Raw genomic sequence first — 20274 nt, 5'->3', positions numbered from 1 at the left:
ACTGCTCTAAACAGCCGTCTTGTAGGCATTCTACAAATTCTCTATCTTGGGATCCAGCACCAACCTGATTTTCCCAATCTACCTGCATATTGAAATTCTCCATGACTATCTTAACATTCACCTTTTGACGTGTGTTTTCTGTGTCCCGTTGTAAGTTGCAGCTCGTTACTGTTGATTCATTTCCATAGATGCTGCCTGACCTGGTCTTCCCCCAGCATTTTGTGTATGTTGCCACTTTGTGTACTGTCTCCTTGAAGCAAGACTATAGAAACTGGTTCTAACAGCTCTAATTGCTTCAGTAATTCACTTGGTTTGAGTGGAGTTTATTGTCCTGTGCACAGGTACAGTGAGCTACTGGTACAATGGAAAAGGTGCTTACAGCAGCAACACAGGCATGTGGGTACGAACAACATACTGAACATAAATTACACGTATTATACAGGATAGTGCAGAAAACAAGATGACAGTAGTATGAAAAACAAACCGCGATCAGAGATAAGTCCATGGTAGTGTAAGAGGTGATCTGTAGTGCTCCATAGTAGGGATTGGGTTATTGATATTGGTTTATTATTGTCCCATGAATCAAGATACAATGAAAAGCCTGTCTAGTGTGCTGTTTATACAGATCAAATCGTTATCATTCCTACTACCACGGCTTTATACAGATCAAATCGTTATCATTCCTACTACCATGGCTTTATACAGATCAAATCGTTATCATTCCTACTACCACGGCTTTATACAGATCAAATCGTTATCATTCCTACTACCACGGCCTCCTTTACTGCCACAATGATGCCGTACTTGGGTTGGACTCTCCTTCAACCTGACAGCGTGAACATCGATTCCTCTAACTTCTGGTAGTTTCTCTCCCTTCCTCATCTCTTTTACCATTCCCATTCTGGTTCCCCTCTTCACCCCTTCTCCTCACCTGCCTGTCACCTCCCTCCGGATCCCCTCCTCCTTCCCTTTCTTCCATGGTCCAATATCCTCTCCAATTGGCTTCCTGCTCCTTCAGCCCTTTACTTCTTCCACCTGCCACCTTCCTGCTTCTTACGTCAGCTCTGCATCTGTACAACATACTCTGTCTCACCCTATCAGAGGTATTCTGTTTTGATCTACCATCCCTTCTCACCTTTCAGACAACCTGCTCCCCCTCTGCTTCTGTTCTCTCTACCAATTCCTCTTGCAACCACTCCTGTGTGTGATGGGACGGTGTAGAGGGAGTTTCACTCTGTGTCTGACCCCGGGAGTGTGTGATGGGACAGTGTGGAGGGAGCTTCACTCTGTGTCTGACCCCGGGAGTGTGTGATGGGACGGTGTGGGGGGAGATTGACTCTGTGTCTGACCCCGGGAGTGTGTGATGGGACAGTGTGGAGGGAGATTCACTCTGTGTCTAACCCTGGGAATGTGTGATGGGACGGTGTAGAGGGAGCTTCACTCTGTGTCTGACCCTGGGAGTGTGTGATGGGATGGTGTAGAGGGAGCTTCACTCTGTGTCTGACCCCAGGAGTGTGTTATGGGACAGTGTGAGGGAGCTTCACTCTGTGTCTGACCCTGGGAATGTGTGATGGGACAGTGTAGAGGGAGCTTCACTCTGTGTCTGACCCCGGGAGTGTGTGATGGGACAGTGTGGAGGGAGTTTCACTCTGTGTCTGACCCCGGGAGTGTGTGATGGGATGGTGTGGAGGGAGCTTCACTCTATCTCAACTTGTGCCGTCTCTAGCCTGTGAGTGTATAGGGCACAGGGAATTTGATTCTGTGCGTCAGGAATGGTCAATGGACCAATGCAGAATGAGCTCCCTCACTCCAGCTCCTGCTGTCGGGAGCATTGGTTACAGTTGTCTCGTGAAACACAACCTTGCCGAGAGGTTTGCGCATCCTCGCATTTTATTAACCCAGTTGTTTCTCCTCAGGCTTATGCCCGATTTTCCGGAGCTCCCGTGAGAGTACACAAGCTGAGCAACCCCTGGAGGAGTCCCTTAGGTAAGGTCACGCCTCAAACCCACCCGGATGAAGCCACACTCCTCGTCTTTCCCACCCTACTCTATCTCCACTCATAGCATGCTGTCTGTGTCCAAACCATGTAAACCTACCTCTCGGTCTCATGTTTCCTGTTGAGCACAAAACTTGGTGAGGACGTCATCAGTCCCTCACTGCTGCTTCGGATGTTCCCTGCTTCCAAAGGGCATCAATCATACCAGTGCCCAAAAAGAGCAGGGTGAGATGTCTAAATGGCTATCGCCCAGTGGCACTCTGATCTGCTGAGATGTAATGCTTTGACAGGTTGGTCATGGCTTGAACTAACTGCTGCCTTTGGTAATTTTTTTAATGGATTGCACTGTACTGCCATAAAACAAATTCATGACATGTCACTAATAATAAATATGATTCTGGGGGAGTGGTGTACATTCCCACCAGTGTTTGTGTGAGAACCCCTTAATTTAGCAGATTGTGTGTCATTCCAAATTCTAATAGCTGTAATCTCGTGTCTCTGGAACACCACCACACCAGTCTGTGCCACTTATCCTGGTAACTAACCCTTCACGCACTGGGATCTGTGATTCCTTTGGCTCTAAGGCCTGTGGTTGAATGCTCAGTGGTGTTGAAACTCCCATAAAACGTTATACCCTGGTGCTTGCCTGTTGACGGCACAGTAGCATAGAGGTTGGTGCATCACCTTACAGCACCAGCAACACAGGTTTGGTTCCTACCACTGTCTGTAATGGGTCTGTTCATTCTCCCCATGTCCGAGACCATTTCCTCTGGGAGCTCCAGTTTCCTCCCACATTCCAAAGACGTACGGGTTAGGGTTAGTGAGTTGTGAGCGTGCTGTGTTGCTGCTGGAAGCAAGACGACACTTGTGGGCTGCCCCCACCACTGCGTCAACGACCAACACAGTCTGAGGGCAACACTAAGGGTACATTCCACTGCATGTTTCAGTTTACGTGACAATTAAAACTAATCTTTAATCTTTAAGTTTTGTGTTCTCCCTTTTTGTGTCTTAAAGTCTATCAGTAACTCCTGTATTTCAGATTTTGTTATTTGGATGTTGGGGAGGGGAAAGTTGGGCATACAGTTGAACTTGTTTCTTCTGCTTTGTCGCAGGGGTTTTACCGGCCTTAAAGACCGAGAATGATGTGCTGTCCCAGCCTCTACAGATCCTTGCGTACCTCAGGAAACAGGTAGACCCTGGGCTTAGTTTCTGAATGGGGCTCCTTCCAAAGTCACGGAGCAGTTTAACTGCCCCTTAGATCATTCGATTTACCTCCAATCAGTTCACTCCTCCACCCGTGAGGAAAACAGACCCAGCCTTGTCTTTCACATAAGACTGGAGTTAATTGAGATGTTCCCCGGGTCATAAGTAGGGGAGGTGGTAGTAACCTTCCTCCCCAGCAAAGGCATCTAAAACTAGGGAGTGTAGGTTCAGGATAAGTTTGGAGAAAATCCCGAGAAGTTTTTTCACCCAGAGTGTCGCTGGGATTGGAAACAGTCTGTTTGAGGGATTGGTGGAGGCAGAGACTTTCACAACATTGTGAGTGATAAACCTGATTCTGATTTGGGTCTCTATTGTGGGCTGAGAGTGGGAAGGGGGCAGGGAGAGGAGAATCATGGGTGGGAAAGGGGGAAGGGATAGGTGAGGGAACCAAAAGCACCAGGGAGACATTCTGTAATGATCAATAAACCAATTGTTTGAAATCGTGACCTTGCCTGGTGTCTACCCCTGCATCACCCCAGCCCCCCATCCCTGGCACTCCTCTGCCACCTGTCCCACACCCCTCCTGCGGCACTCCACCCTCGCCATTCCCAGTATCCTTTGCTTTTCCCAAATTTAGAAACTCACTGTCTGTTCCACGTTGATAAATACAGTACTGTGCAAAAGTCTTGGGCACCCTAGCTATATGTATGTACCTAAGACTTTTGCACAGTACTGAATCTCTGTTTATATAAAAAAGCCTTTATGTGTACTAGAACAATTGTAACTTGGCAGTCTACAGACCCAGTACCAGGATGGTGGGATCTCACAGAACATGGAATCAGAATCAGGTTTAATATCATTGGCGTATGTTGTTAAATTTGTTGTTTTGCAGCAGCTGTATATTGCAAAAAGTAAATTATAAATTATTATACCGTGTGTGTGAGTGTGAGAGAAATAGAGAGGAAGTGTTCGTGGGTTCATTGTCCATTCAAGAATCTGATGGCGGAGGGGAAGAAGCTGTTTCTGAATCACTGAGTGTGTGTTTCAGGCTCCTGTCCCTCCTCCCTGATGGTCAATCAGAAGAGGGCTTTTCCTAGGTGATGAGGGTCCTTAGTGCTGGAAGTGGCCTTTTTGAGGCATTGCCTTTTGCCGGTGTCCTGGATGCTGGTGCCCGTGAACATCGAACGGTACAGCACAGTATAGACCCATCGGCCTACGATGCTGTGCTGACCTCTTAGCCTACTCGGAGATCAATCTAACCCTTCCCTCCTACGTAGCCCTTAGCTTTTCTATCAACCATGTGTCTATCTAAGTTTAATGTATTTGCCTCTATCGCCATCCCTGGCAGCACGTTCCACGCACTCACCACTTTGTGTTTTTTTAAAAAACTACCACTGACATTCCCCCCCCACACACTTTCCTCTGATCAGCTTAAACTTAAGCCTGCTCGTACTCGTATTAGCCATTCAACTCGATGGGCTGAATGGCCTGTTCACCCTAGAGAGGGACTGCTTGCAGGTACTGGAATAACTTGCAGTGGGGATTCTTTTCTCTGGAGCACTGGAGGCTGAGGGGAGATCTGATAGAGGTTTATAAGATTGAGAGGCGTAGATGGAGCAGACAGCTGGTATCTTTCACCCAGGGTTGAAACGTCTGATGTGAGTGGGCAGGCATTTAAACTGGGGGGGGGGTAGTTCAAAGGTTATGTGTGGGGCAGGTTTTTTCCACACAGGGTGGTGGGTACCTGGAAAGTGTTGCCATGGTGTTGTGAAGACAAATACAATAGAGGCATTCAAGAAGCTCTTAGGCATGTGAATGTCCAGGGAATGGAAAGATGTGGACATTTAGTCATAGTCATAGTCATACTTTATTGCTCCCGGGGGAAATTGGTTTTCATTACAGTTGCACCATAAATAATAAATAGTAATAGAACCATAAATAGTTAAATAGTAAAATGTAAATTATGCCAGTAAATTATGAAATAAGTCCAGGACCAGCCTATTGGCTCAGGGTGTCTGACCCTCCAAGGGAGGAGTTGTAAAGTTTGATGGCCACAGGCAGGAATGACTTCCTATGACGCTCTGTGTTGCATCTCGGTGGAATGAGTCTCTGGCTGAATGTACTCCTGTGCCCAACCAGTACATTATGTAGTGGATGGGAGACATTGACCAAGATGGCATGCAACTTAGACAGCATCCTCTTTTCAGACACCACCGTGAGAGAGTCCAGTTCCATCCCCACAACATCACTGGCCTTACGAATGAGTTTGTTGATTCTGTTGGTGTCTGCTACCCTCAGCCTGCTGCCCCAGCACACAACAGCAAACATGATAGCACTGGCCACCACAGATTCATAGAACATCCTCAGCATCGTCTGGCAGATGTTAAAGGACCTCAGTCTCCTCAGGAAATAGAGTCGGCTCTGACCCTTCTTGTAGACAGCCTCAGTGTTCTTAGACCAGTCCAGTCTATTGTCAATTCGTATCCCCAGGTATTTGTAATCCTCCACCATGTCCACACTGACCCCCTGGATGGAAACAGGGGTCACCGGTACCTTGGCTCTCCTCAGGTCTACCATCAGCTCCTTAGTCTTTTTCACATTAAGCTGCAGATAATTCTGCTCACACCATGTGACAAAGTTTCCTACTGTAGATCTGTACTCAACCTCATCTCCCTTGCTGATGCATCCAACTATGGCAGTAGTTGAAGTCCGAGGTGTAAATGGTGAAGAGAAAGGGAGACAAGACAGTCCCCTGTGGAGCCCCAGTGCTGCTGATCACTCTGTCAGACACACAGTGTTGCAAGCACACGTACTGTGGTTTGCCAGTCAGGTAATCAAGAATCCATGATACCAGGGAAGCATCCACCTGCATCGCTGTCAGCTTCTCCCCCAGCAGAGCAGGGCAGATGGTGTTGAACGCACTGGAGGTCAAAAAACATGACCCTCACAGTGCTCGCTGGCTTGTCCAGGTGGGCGTAGACACGGTTCAGCTGGTAGACACGGTTTCAGGAGGAGCTGGCACTTGAAGTGAGAGTGGGGATTTTTAAGAGGTGAATCTCCGGACATCCTGGTCAGTTTCAGCTAGGAGGAACCTAAAGAGCCACAATTGCAAGTTGTTAGTTGGAAATTGATTGGTTAATTGGCAGCAGCCTGTAACGAGAAGTTAAGGTTCAAGTGGAGTGGACGTTGATTTAGTGGGCCATTATAAAGATTGGGGAGCTGAGGCTTTGGCCTGAGGCTTTAGTGAGAAGAAATGGATGAATGGACCAGAGGCAAAGGTGACGTTCTGATGTGTTCTTTCTCTTTCTTATTGCACAGGTTGAGCAGTGGGGTGGCAGTCAGGGAAGTGATGTCCTCCTCTTGCAGGATGTGGGGATCAGGGAGACCATGGTCCCTGATGACTACAACTGTGAGAAGTGTATTCAGCCGTGGTTCCTTACAGACCATGTTAGAGAACTGGAGCTGGATGTTCGGGTCTTTCAGGAGGCTAAGGGGCTGATAGACAGGAGCTACGAGAAAGCAGTCACGCCTGGGCTTCAGGACACAGTTAGCTGCGTGACCATTAGGAAGAGGAAAAGGACAGCACAGAGTATCCCTGTGGTGTTTCCCCTCAATAACAAATATACCCCTTTGGATATTGCTCTGTGTGTGTGTTTGAAATATGACCCACCTATGCCAGCGGCCATGTCTGTGCCACTGAGACTAGCTCTATGGCTCAGAAGGTAACGGGTGAATGTCGTGTCATATTTCAGTAATAGTATAAATATAAACACGAGGAAGTCTACTGGAAATCCGAAGCAACTCTCACAAAATGCTGGAGGAACTCAGCAGGTCGGCAGCATCCATGGAAAAGCGTAAACAGTCGACGTTTTGGACCACTGCGTCACGTGTGCACCATACTAAACGAGAAACAAAGTAGACAGGTTATCCCCCTCCTGTGTTTCTCTTTCGATTTGTTTCTGGATCTGCAAAACTTAACAGTGGTGAAGAATAAGTTTTAAAGTGAACCAAGACAACTACCTACCTGTTGAAGTGCAGCACATATTTTTCTTTGTGGGGGGGTTGTTCAAGTTTTTAAAAAAAGGCAGAAAATGGGCAAAGTTAATGGCTTCATAAACAGGGAGTATCAGGTGATATAATAAATTACAAAAAGCAGAATTGGTTGGCTCCATCAGAAAGATAGACAAGTTCGATTTCACAACAGATAACTGGATGATGTATATTGAATGAATGAAGACCATAAGATGTAGGAGCAGAACTGGGCCATTTGTCTAATCAAGTCTGCTCTGCCATTCAGTGGTTGATTCTTCGTTCCCCTCCTCAGCCCCACTCCCAGCCTTCTCCCCCTAACCTTTGATACCATATCCAAACAAGAATCTATTAAGCTCTGCCTTAAATACATCCAATGATCTGGCCTCCACAGCTACCTATGGTAACAAATTCACCACTCTCAGGCTGAAGAAATTTCTCTGCATCTCAGTTTTAAATGGACTTCCCTCTATCCTTAGGCTGTGCCCTCTTGTCCTACACTCCCCCAGCATGGGAAACATCCTTTCCACATCTACTCTGTTTAGGTCTTTCAACATTCGAAAAGTTTCAATGAGACCCACCCCCTCATCCTTCTAAATTCCAGTGAGTACAGACCCAGAGCTATCAAACATTTCTCTTACAACCTTTCATTGTTGGAATCATCCTTGTGAACCTCCTCTGAACCCTCTCAATTGCCAGCATATCTTTTCACAATACTCAAGGTGAGGCTTCACCAGTGCCTTATAAAGCCTCAGCATCACATCCCTGCTCTTGTATTCTAGACCTCTTGAAATGAATATTACATTACATTGGCCTTCGTCACCACCACCTGCAAGTTAACCTTTAGAGTGTCCTGCACAAGGACAACTCCCAAATCCCTTTGCATCTCAGATTTTTGGATTTTCTCCCCATTTAGCAAATAGTCTGCACATTTATTTCTACCACCAAAATTCATAACCATGTATTTTCTAACATCGTATTTCATTTGCCACTCTTGCCCATTCTCCTAATCTGTCTGTCCTTCTGCAGTCTATCTGTTTCCTCAACACTACCTGCCCCTCCACTAATCTTTGTATCATCCTTAAACATGGCAACAAAGCCATCTATTCCGTCATCTAAATCATTGAAAAAAGAAGTGGTCCCAACATCAACCTCAGCGGAACACCACTAGTCACTGGCAGCCAACCAGAAAAGGATAATTTTATTCTCACTTGCTGCCTCCTACCAATCAGCCAATGCTCTAACCGTGCCAGTAGCTTTCCTGTAATACCATGGGCTCTTAACTTGTTAAGCAGCCTCATGTGTTGCATCTTGTTAAAGGCCTTCTGAAAGTCCGAATATACACACCCACTGCATCCCCTTTATCTATCCGACTTGTAATCTCCTCAAAGAATTCCAACAGGTTTGTCAGGCAGATTTTCCCTTAAGGAAACCATGCTGACCTTGTCCTATCTTATCCTGTATCACCAAGTACTTGATAACCTCATCCTTAACAATTGACTCCAACATCTTCCCAGCCACTGAGGTCAGGCTAACTGGTCTATAATTGACTTTCTGCTGCCCTCCTCCTTTCTTAAAGAGTGGAGTGACATTAGCAATTTTCCAGTCCACAGCACCATGCCAGAGTCCAGTAATTTTTGAAAGATCATTACTAATGCCCCCACAATCTCTACTGCTACATCTTTCAGAAACCTAGGGTGCACTTCATCTGGTCTGAGCGTCTTGTGTACCCCTATGTCTTTCAGCTTTTTGAGCACCTTCTCCCTTGTAATAGTAATTGCACTCATTTCTCTTCCCTCACACCCTACAACAGCTGGCACACTGCTAGTGTCTTCCACAGTGAAGTCCGAAGCAAAATACTCATTTAGTTCATCTGCCATCCCCTTGTCCCTCGTTATTATTTCTCCGGCCTCAATTTCTACTGGTCCTATATCCACTCACTTCTCTCTTTTATTTTTTACATACTTGAAAAAGCCTTTACTATCCACTTTGATATTGTTTGCTAGCTTACTTTCATATTTCATCTTTTCCCTCCTAATGATTCTTTTAGTTGCTCTCTGCAGGTTTTTAAAAGCTTCCCAATCCTCTATCTTCCTTCTAATTTTTGCTTTGTTGTATAAGACCATATGACATAAGAGCAGAATTAGGTCATTTGGTCCATCGAGTCTGCTCGTCTGCCTTCTCTTTTGCTCTTACATTAGCTTTGACTTCCCTTGTCAATCTCGGTTGTACTATTGTGCCATTTGAGTATTTCTTTGTTTTTGGAATACAACTATCCTGCACCTTCTTCATTTTTTCCAGAAACTTCTGCTATTGCTGCTGTGCTGTCACCCTTGCCAGCATCTCCTTCCAATTTACTTTGGCCAACTCCTCTCTCATACCACTGTAATTTCATTTACTCCACTGAAATACTGCTATGTCTGACTTCACTTTCTCCCTATTAAATTTCAAGTTGAACTCAATCATATTGTTATCACTGCCTCCTAAGGGTTCTTTTACCTTAAACACCCTAATCATTTCTGGTTCATTACATAACACCCAATCCATATAGCTGATCCCCTGTAGCTCAATGACAAACTGCTCTAAAAACCTATCTTGTAGGCGTTCAACAAACTCACTTTCTTAAGATCCATTACCAACCTGATTTTCTCATTTGACCTGCATGTTGAAATCTCCCATGACTATCATATGTGGTATATTTGGATTTTCAAAAGGCTTTTGACAAGCTCCCACACAGGAGATTAGTGTGCAAACTTAAAGCACACGGTATTGGGGGTAAGGTATTGGTGTGGGTGGAGAATTGGTTAGCAGACAGGAAGCAAACAGTGGGAATAAACGGGACCTTTTCAGAATGGCAGGCGGTGACTAGTGGGGTACCGCAAGGCTCAGTGCTGGGACCCCAGTTGTTTACAATATATATTAATGACTTGGATGAGGGAATTAAATGCAGCATCTCCAAGTTTGCGGATGACACGAAGCTGGGCAGCAGTGTTAGCAGTGAGGAGGATGCTAAGAGGATGCAGGGTGCCTTGGATAGGTTGGGTGAGTGGGCAAATTCATGGCAGATGCAATTTAATGTGGATAAATGTGAAGTTATCCACTTTGGTGGCAAAAATAGGAGAACAGATTATTATCTGAATGGTGGCCGATTAGGAAAAGGGGAGGTGCAACGAGACCTGGGTGTCATTATACACCAGTCATTGAAAGTGGGCATGCAGGTACAGCAGGCGGTGAAAAAGGCGAATGGTATGCTGGCATTTATAGCGAGAGGATTCGAGTACAGGAGCAGGGAGGTACTACTGCAGTTGTACAAGGCCTTGGTGAGACCACACCTGGAGTATTGTGTGCAGTTTTGGTCCCCTAATCTGAGGAAAGACATCTTTGCCATAGAGGGAGTACAAAGAAGGTTCACCAGATTGATTCCTGGGATGGCAGGACTTTCTTATGAAGAAAGACTGGATGAACTGGGCTTGTACTCGTTGGAATTTAGAAGATTGAGGGGGGATCTGATTGAAACGTATAAGATCCTAAAGGGATTGGACAGGCTAGATGCAGGAAGATTGTTCCCGATGTTGGGGAAGTCCAGAACGAGGGGTCACAGTTTGAGGATAGAGGGGAAGCCTTTTAGGACCGAGATTAGGAAAAACTTCTTCACACAGAGAGTGGTGAATCTGTGGAATTCTCTGCCACAGCAAACTGTTGAGGCCAGTTCATTGGCTATGTTTAAGAGGGAGTTAGATATGGCCCTTGTGGCTACAGGGGTCAGGGGGTATGGAGGGAAGGCTGGGGCGGGGTTCTGAGTTGGATGATCAGCCATGATCATAATAAATGGCGGTGCAGGCTCGAAGGGCCAAATGGCCTACTCCTGCACCTATTTTCTATGTTTCTATCATTTCTATAACATTGCCCTTTAGACATGCTTTTTCTATTTCCTGTTGTAATCTGTGGTCCATCTCCCAGCTATTGTTGGGAGGCCTGTATATAATTGCCATCAGGGTCCTTTTACCCTTGCAGTTTCTAAACTCAACCTACAAGGATTCAACATCTTCCTATCCTATGTCACATCTTTCTACTGATTTGATGCCATTCTTTACCAATAGAGCCACACCACCCCCTGTGCCTACATTCCTATCTTCTGATACAACATGTAACCTCTGACATTCAGCTCCCAACTACAACCATCCTTTGGCCATGATTCAGTGATGGCCACAACACCATACCTGACAATCTGTAATAGTGTAACAAGATCATCCACCTTATTTCTTATACTCCCTGCATTGAGATATAACACTTTAAGTGCTGTATTTGCTACCCTTTTTGATTCTGCATCCCTAATGCACTGATGCTCACCCTGCTGGCTGCAGTTTTGGCCAATTATCTGCCTGCCCTTCCTGGCAGTCTGACTGTGTGCTATCTTTGCTTTCTTACCATCGTCCTATCCTGAGTCCCTTCACTCCAGTTCCCACCCCCCTGCCAGACCCTCCCGAACAGCTCTAACAAACCTGTCCATTTGCTCCTCGCATATCCTAATGAGGCACACTCCACAAAACAAAAACTCACCAGCTACACTATTCCTGCGTCGTCCCTTGCACTCAGGCTTGGGTCTCCTCAAACCCAGTCTCGGAAGGAGTATACAGGAGAACAGACTGAGACAAATTGAGGGCTCCTCAAACAAGGAAGTTCGATATTTCACTCCTGGACAAGCGATCCCAGTGAGGGAGTTCGGAGGGGGTCAGAAGTGGGCACTTGTAAAGATTAAGGACAGAACTGGACCGCTCTGCTACACAGTGGAGACTGTGATCGATATCATCTGGAGAGGTATGCGGTCCCTTCGAGTGTCTTCCAAGAACCTTCCCACTACTGACTTCAGGCTGTCCTGACAGAATTTGTAATTTTCTGGTTTATTCTTAGAGGCTTTCTCAAACAGCAGAACAACATTAGCTATCCTTCAATCCTCTGGTACGTCACCTGTCATTAAGGATGATTTAAATATCTCTGCTCTACAAGGTCTGAGGGAACACCTTGTCAGGCCCTGGAGATTTATCCACCTAATTTGCCTCAAGACAGCAAACGCCTCCTCCTCTGTAATATGTATAGGGTCCATGATCTCTCCTGCTTTGCCTCACATCTATAGACTCTGTGTCTGTCTTCCCAGTAAATACAGATGCAAAAAATCCATTGACAATCTCCCCCATCTCTTTTGACTCCACACATGGATTACCATTCTGCTCTTCCAGAGGACTAATATTGACTCTTGCAATCCTTTTACTCTTAACATACTGTATCTGTAGAATCCCTTTGGATTCACCTTGACCTTGTCTGCTAGGGCAACCTCATGCCTTCTTTTAATGCCCCTGATTTCATCCATAAGTGTTCTCTTGCATTTCTTATGTTCCGTACACATCTCATTTCTCCTAACTGCCTATACCCGCTGTGCACCTTACTTTTACTTAACCAGGGCTTCAATATCTCTTGAAAACCAAGATTCCCTAAACCTGTTATCTTTACCTTTTATTGTGACAGGCACATACAGGTTTGTACTCTCAAAATTTCACTTTTGAAGGCCTCCCACTTACCAAGTACACCTTTGCCAGAAAACAGCCTGTCCCAAAAGCACACTTGCCAGATCTGTTATAATACCATCAGATTTGGCCTTTCTCTCCTTTAGAATGTAGATCTCTGGACCAGACCCATCTTTTTCCATATTTACTTAGAATCTACTGGCGTTATGATCACTGGATGCAAAGTGTCCCCTAGGCAAACTTCTGTCACCTACCCTGCCTCATTCCCTAATAGCAGATCAAGTATTGCACACTCTCTCATTGCGATTTCAATGTACTGATTAAGGAAACTCTCCTGAAAACATTTGACAAACTATCTCATCTACTCCTTTTACAGTGGAAAGCTAAAATCACCTACTATAACAACCTGTGCGTCTTGTAACAACCTGCTATCTCTCTACAAATTTCTCTAAATTCTGAGGACTGTTTGGGGGGGGTGGTCTATAATATAGCCCCATTAATGTGGCCATACCTTTCTTAATCCTCAATTCCATCCATAAAGCTTCACTAGACAAGTTCTCCCAACTGTAGTGATGGAGCATGGCTGTGACAGTTTCCTGACTAATCATGCCAACCATTTAATCCCTCCTGCTCTGTTGTGTAAAAAAAACAACAGAAATCTGGAATATGATCTGCCAGTCCTGCCTCTCCTACAACCAGGTCTCACTAATGACTTCAATATCATTCACAACACGCTGGAGGGCCCCCCCACGAATGATTCCGGCCCGAAACAGCTGATCGTTTCCACGGATGCTGCCCGACCTACTGAGTTCCTCCAGTGTGTTGTGAGTGTTGCTTTGACCCCAGCATCTGCAGATTATTTTGTGTTTATGATTCGCTACCCGGCTACAATATCATAATTCCCTGTGTAAACCACAGCCTCAACTCATCCGCCTTTCCTACGACAATTTTTGCATTGAAATATACGCAGCTCAGGACATCAGTCGCGAAATGCTCAACCTCTGATTCCAGACTTTGTCTGAGGTCTTAACATCTGTTTGTTGTGGCACTCTGGTTCCCATCCCCCTGCAACTCTAGTTTAAACCCCACCCCCACCCCCACCATGCAGCACTAGCAAACCTTCCCACTAGGATATTAGTCCTCCATCACCATATCTTGCCTTTTCTCCCCCTTCCCTTCCAAGTCACAGAGCCAGACTCAGTGCCAGATATCTGACCACTGTGACTTTCCTCTACTAGCTCATTCCCTGCTCCCCAAACAGTATTCAAAGTTGAAGGGATGGCTACACTGACTGATTAATCCCTTTCTTCTTCCTGACTGTCACCCAGTCTCCTGTGTGTAACTGCCTCTCTATGCTGACGAGTGTTGTAGAGCAGAAGGATCTGTGAATATAGATCCATAATTCCTTGTAAGTAGCATCAATTATAGATAGGGTTGTAAAGAAAGCTTTTGGCACATTGGCTTTCATAACATCAAAGTAGTGAGTACAGGAATTTGATGTTATGTTGAAATTGTATAAGATGTTGGTGAGGTATAATTTGGAACATGGTGTCCAGTTTTGGTCGCTGACCTACAGGAAAGATGTAAATAAGATTGAAAGAGTGCAGAGAAAAAAGACCAGGGTGTTGCCTGCATTGAGTACCTGAGCTCAGGGAAAGTTTGAATAGGTTTGGACTTCATTTCCTGGAACATAACAGATTGAAGGGAGATGTGACAGAGGCATACAAAATTATGAGGGGTATAAAAAAAGAGTAAATGTAAGCAGGTTTTTTCCTCTAAGGTTGGGAGAGACTACAGCTAGAGGTCATGGGCTAAGGGTGAAAGGTGAAATGTTCTCTCAGGGTGGTGAGTACGGAACAAGCAAGTGGTGAATATGTGTTTTATTTCAACATCTGAGAAATTTGAAGAGGTACATGGATGGAGGGTGTATGAGGGCTGTGGTCTGGGTGCAGGTCAAGGGGACTAGGCAGATTAACTGTTTAGTATGGACTAGATGGGCCAAAGGGCCTGTTTCTGTGATGGAGATGTTTAGTAATCAAACTTTCTTTCCCTGTAGAAGTATAATGCAGACTATGGGCTGTCAGCAACGCAAGGTGCCGACACGATGGCTTTTAGCTCCCTTATCGAGGAGAAGTTACTTCCAGCACTGGTGAGTTCTGCGGCAAACCTCTGCCCGTGCTGTCCACGATGGCTCCCTGGCCAGGTCTAACCCCTCCTTCTTCCGTTTCTCTCCCCCGCCACTGCTGGCCAGATCTACACATTTTGGGTGGATTCGAAGAACTACGTGTCGTTCACGCGGCCCTGGTACGGAGAGGCCATCCCGTTCCCACTCAACTTCTTCCTCCCGAACCGTATGCACACCCGCAGTCTGGAGCGTCTCCGTCTCATCAGGGGCGGCTCCTGGCCAGAGAGCGAGGAGCCCGAGGCTGAGGCCGAGGTGGGTAGTGGGACTGACCAATGGAGAGGGCAGTGGGGTTAGGGTTTGATACCATCCTTTACTAGCTGCTGCCCCGGCAAAAGTCAGGAAGTTTCGGAAGGGAAGCCGATTAACACCTTTGTCAACCTCAACAGTATACAGCTGTAGAGTATTCCACCTTGGTGGTGACTGCATCACCCTCCAGTAATGCCAGAGGCTGACAATTGTGTCCCACACAGTGTCGCTGGTGATGGCAGAATTGATGGCTTTGTGGCCAAATTTGAGAACGATGGAGGGGCAGGAGGTCTTCAGAAGGACTTGCACAGATTAGGAGAATGGGCAAAAATGTGGCAGATTGAATAGTGTAGGGAGGTGTATGGTCATGCACCTTGGTAGAAGGAACAAAGATGTGGACTATTTTTTCTAAATGGAGAGTGAAAATTCAGAAATTGGAGGTACAAAGGGACCTGGGAGTCCTTGTGCAGGATTCCCTAAAGGTTAATTTACAGGTTGAGTCGGTGGTGAGGAAGACAATGCATTTCCAGAGGACTAGGATATAAAAGTTGGGATGTAATGCTGAGACATTGAGGTATTGGTCAAACCACACTTGGAGCAGTTCTGGGCTCCTCATCTAACAAAGGATGTGCTGGCATTGGAGAGGGTTCAGAGGACGTTCACGAGGATTGTTCCAGGAATGAAAGGGTTGGTGTATTGGGAGCGTTTGATGGCTCTGTGTCTGTATTTGCTGAAGTTTAGAAGAATGAGGAGGGATCGCATTCAACCTACTGACTATGGAAAGGCGTAGATAAAGTGGATGTGGAGAGGATGTTTTCTGTAATGGGAATCTAGGACCAGAGGGCACAAATGCAGAATAGAGGGATGTCCATTTGGAATAGACGTGAGGAATTTCTCAGAGTCAGAGGGTGGTGAATCTGTCAAATTCATTGCTACAGATGGCTGTGGGGGCCAAGTCATTGGGTGTATTTAAAGCAGAGGTTGATAGGTTCTTGATTAGTCAGGGCATCAAAGGTTACGGGGAAAGGCAGGAGAATGAGGTTGAGAGGGAAAGTAAATCAAACGTGATGGAATAGTGTATCAGACTTAATGGGCTGAATGGACTCATTCTACTCCTGTGTCTTGAAACGCAACTACAGTCGTGCTTCCCTGGTCACGCCGCATGTGCCCACTGTCTCCCAAATTACCGACATGTCCATCTCTGTCCCCCACGACCCAACGCAGTTTTACCAGAGACTGTCGACTATCACATCCTTCCCACCCCTCCCACCCCATAACCTCAGTGACACCACAATTTGTGTCTCTTCCTCCTCCACCCCTGACCCCAGGGTTGGGTGGGCTGCAGAAACTGGTGATGTGCAGGGGTGGCTCGAGAGGCAATGGGAGGCAGGCATAGGAGACCCTAGGGTGGGCCAGGGAGGTGGGATAAGTGGGCCAGAGACACCAGAGGCAGACAGCAATGACAGACCCTTGCACTACTTTCTGTTTCCAGATCTTCAAGGATGCCCGTGAGTGTCTGACGCTCCTGTCCCAACGACTGGGCTCCAACAAGTTCTTCTTCGGCGATTCGTAAGTGGTTTAATTTCCTCCCTACGCGCTGGCAGCAGCTGGATTCCTTTTCCCTCAGTGTAGCACAGGCACAAGCTTGTATCTGTCAAGCACCAGAAGCCTCGTGTCCAATTGTGCACAGACAGGGGAGCTTTGAAAGTAATCAGGAAATTTCAATGGCAGCAAGACATAATCCTTCCCCTCCGACCAGTGCCAAGTGAAATATTTGAAAAAGCACTGAGTTTTCCTAAACATAGATGGAACTGTCAGTACCCAGGGCTGGGTTCTGGATGGAATCCCACTGCCTGCAACATCCCAAGTCAAGGGCAGGACTGCTCGAGCCGCGTCACCAGCTGTGAGACCGGATGCAGCTTCAAGCTCAAAGCCCAGGAGATCTGCAAGTGATCCATGCTGACCAGGATGCCTATTGGAGCCTGTCCTGTTTGCCCGTGTTTGGCCCATATCCCTCTGAACTGTTCCTGTCCACGTACCTTTCAAATTTTGTTATTGTACCTGCTTCATGCACGTCTCATTGGGAACAGAAATCCAGGCTGGACGGGATTTGGAAGCCGCCTGTCCCGTTTGAAGGAGTGGTGACAAAGGGGAGCTTGGTGGGGTTGAATTATTTCCAGGGGCGCATTCATGGATTCAAATTGTACTGTCCCTCCCATTTCTTAGTGAACACAGGTCTTTCAGTCCATCCGTACTAACCCCCCCCCCCCCCCCCGGTAATCCAATGCCAACTGCTCCTCCCAATATCAGAAGATAAAAGATGAAAAAGATTACCTTTATTTGTCACTGGAACTTTGAATCAGTCAGTGAAATGCAGTGTTTGTGTCAACAACCAACAGAGTTTGAGGATGCGCTGCGGACAGCTGCAAGTGTCAGCGTGCTTCTGGCGCTAACGTAGCCCACAATTCACTAACCGTAACCCGTATGTCTTTGGATTGTGGTTACCGGGAGAATGTACAGGCTTCTTGCAGACGGCAGAGGGAATCGAACGCTAATCGGTAATCATAGAGTGACCAATACTGTCTGAGGATGTGCTGGGGGTTACACTTCCAGCGCCAACATAGCAAAGCTCTGTTTTCCTCCCCACAGGTGTAGCCTGGGCCTGGCCTGCGGAGTCGTTCCAGCTTTCAGCTTTGCTTTGTCAACATTTCTTCTGACGTGCCACCATTTCATTTCAGCCCCAGCTCCCTGGACGCAATAGTGTTTGGCCACTTGGCACCCCTACTGAAGGCAAAACTCCCCAACGGCAAGCTACAACAGCACCTACGCTCACTGGACAACCTCTGTTCCCTCTGCACCTCCATTCTTGGCCTCTACTTCCCCGATGACGGCTCAGGTACTTGTCTCTCTCTCTCTCTTTCGCAGGATCGTTGCTGCGCGTTCTGCCGAGGCTGCCTTGGTCCACCTTTTCATTTTCATCTCCTGCTTTCAGACCCGAGGAACAGCTCGCGGAGGACGTCCCGGAATAGCCCGGCAGACTCCGAGGAAGACCCCCACAAGAGGCGCAACCAGATCCTGTCGGTGCTGGTGGGGCTGTCGGCCATGCTGGGGTACGCCTTCCTCAGTGGGATCCTGTCCATCCAGCGGGTGGCCCCCCACAACGCGCTCAGGCAGCAGTCTCCCCTGGAGGACGACGAGGAGGGGGAGTGAGGCTGGGACGGGGAGGTGTCGGCGGTGGGGAGAAGGATACCGCTGTCACTGTCTACTGTCCTGGGCAGATGCCAGTGGTCCGGCTCAAACTGACTGTCCGTATACTTACAGGATACAATATTATCTGGAGGTTCAATCATTTGGTAAGCTCAGGGTCTTAAATTCTTCTACCACAGTTCATAGAACACACAATAGGACAGGAGCTTCGGTCCACAATGTTGTACCGACTTCATAACCACCTCCTCCATCAATCTCACCCTTCCCGCCCACATGGGCCACCATTGTTCCATCTTCCATGTGCTTAAGTCTCCTAAATGCCCCTATTGTATCTGCCTCTACCAGTGAGTTCCTTTGTTATTGCGTTCCATGTACCCACCTCTCTGTGTAAAGAAAAACCTACCCCTGACATCGCCCCCGCCCCCGCCCCCCATAAAACGTTCAGACTGCCATCACTTGGCAAAGTCACGAGGACTGGCACAGGCCTTTAATTCTACACCTTCAATGAACTGACTTGAGTTCAGAGCCGAGAGTTCAAATCCTGCTGTATGCAGCCGTCGTACCGGTGTAGTACAGTATCCTGGCTGGGTGAGGGTGACGGCGACGGCGCTGTTCAACCCTGCGGCCCCCCAGTGGGGGCACTTGCTGCAGGGTGAGCTTAATCGGGTTGCTGAGGGAGAGGTATTCCAGCGTCGCACAAGGACCTCCTCCCCGGGCCGGAGTCCTGCCGCCGGCCGGCACAGCACGACCGTTTACCCGTGGGTGAGGAGGGAGTCGGCGGGCAGTGGACGCACAGGGACGTTGGAGAGTGTGGACAATGTATTTGGAGTGGTGGGAATTAAAACACCTACTGTTTGCTGAGCCGGCGTTGATTCTGTCGCGTTGTGTTTCTCCTAAACAAAGATGACTGTGTTTGTCACGGTATGCATTGAAGCGCACGGTGAACTCCGGCCCTCGCTCCAATTCAAATCAAATCAGCGGATTGTTCCGGGCAGTCGGGCTTGCGCCGCCAGTGTCACCGACCCGGACTCGTGTGCCTTTGGAAAGTGGTGGGGAACCGCAGGAGGCCCACGCAGCCGCGGGGGGAGCGTATACCTCCTTCCGGAAAATGACCCGTGTCGCTGGCGCTGTCGAGTGGTGTTACACTGTTGTAGCAGCTGGGACCGTGCGGGCTCCAGACCGGGGTAACCCGACACAAATCGCAGCTCCGTGTCCCGCTGACCCGCCATCGGAGCTCGGAACCGCACGGCACGAATGGCCCACCCGTCAGTACCACCTCTTGGTCAGCAGCCTCGCCCACGCTGCTCGGCGCTCTAGACAGACGGACAGATGCAGAAAAAATAAAACGGGATGTCAGAGCAATTCAGCGGGCTCGGGGGACACACAGGATGCGGCGGGGGGGGGATTCAGTCAGCGTCTGTGGGGTGGGGGACACACACAGGATGCTGGGGGGGATTCAGTCAGCGTCTGTGGGGTGGGGGACACACACAGGATGCTGGGGGGGATTCAGTCAGCGTCTGTGGGGTGGGGGACACAGGATGCTGGGGGGGATTCAGTCAGCGTCTGTGGGGTGGAGGGGGACACACAGGATGCTGGGGGGGGATTCAGTCAGCGTCTGTGGGGTGGAGGGGGACACACAGGATGCTGGGGGGGATTCAGTCAGCGTCTGTGGGGTGGAGGGGGACACACAGGATGCTGGGGGGGATTCAGTCAGCGTCTGTGGGGTGGAGGGGGACACACAGGATGCTGGGGGGGATTCAGTCAGCGTCTGTGGGGTGGAGGGGGACACACAGGATGCTGGGGGGCATTCAGTCAGCGTCTGTGGGGTGGAGGGGGACACACAGGATGCTGGGGGGGATTCAGTCAGCGTCTGTGGGGTGGAGGGG

The 20274-nt window shown here is 47.9% G+C and overlaps 1 protein-coding gene across 2 annotated transcripts in view; it reads left to right on the top strand.

Moving 5' to 3' along the window:
• The window catches only part of mtx1b (metaxin 1b), a 34194-nt gene extending 14528 nt beyond the window's left edge, over window positions 1-19666 (top strand). Inside the window, exons 2-8 of one of the 2 annotated variants that reach the window (XM_063032357.1) lie at window positions 1917-1986; window positions 3109-3185; window positions 14807-14899; window positions 15002-15187; window positions 16674-16750; window positions 17920-18077; window positions 18174-19659. In XM_063032357.1, coding sequence (XP_062888427.1) covers window positions 1917-1986; window positions 3109-3185; window positions 14807-14899; window positions 15002-15187; window positions 16674-16750; window positions 17920-18077; window positions 18174-18391 — 879 coding nt within the window. In that variant the 3' untranslated portion in view covers window positions 18392-19659. Of the gene's footprint in view, window positions 1-1916; window positions 1987-3108; window positions 3186-14806; window positions 14900-15001; window positions 15188-16673; window positions 16751-17919; window positions 18078-18173 lie in introns of both variants that reach the window. The other variant, XM_063032363.1, reaches the window with a different exon arrangement.
• Window positions 19667-20274: the final 608 nt, after the last annotated feature.

The sequence above is a fragment of the Mobula hypostoma genome, chromosome 2 (genome assembly GCF_963921235.1).
Source record: "Mobula hypostoma chromosome 2, sMobHyp1.1, whole genome shotgun sequence".
NCBI classification, from domain to species: Eukaryota; Metazoa; Chordata; class Chondrichthyes; order Myliobatiformes; family Myliobatidae; genus Mobula; species Mobula hypostoma.
This window is presented reverse-complemented; position numbering and strand designations above follow the sequence as displayed.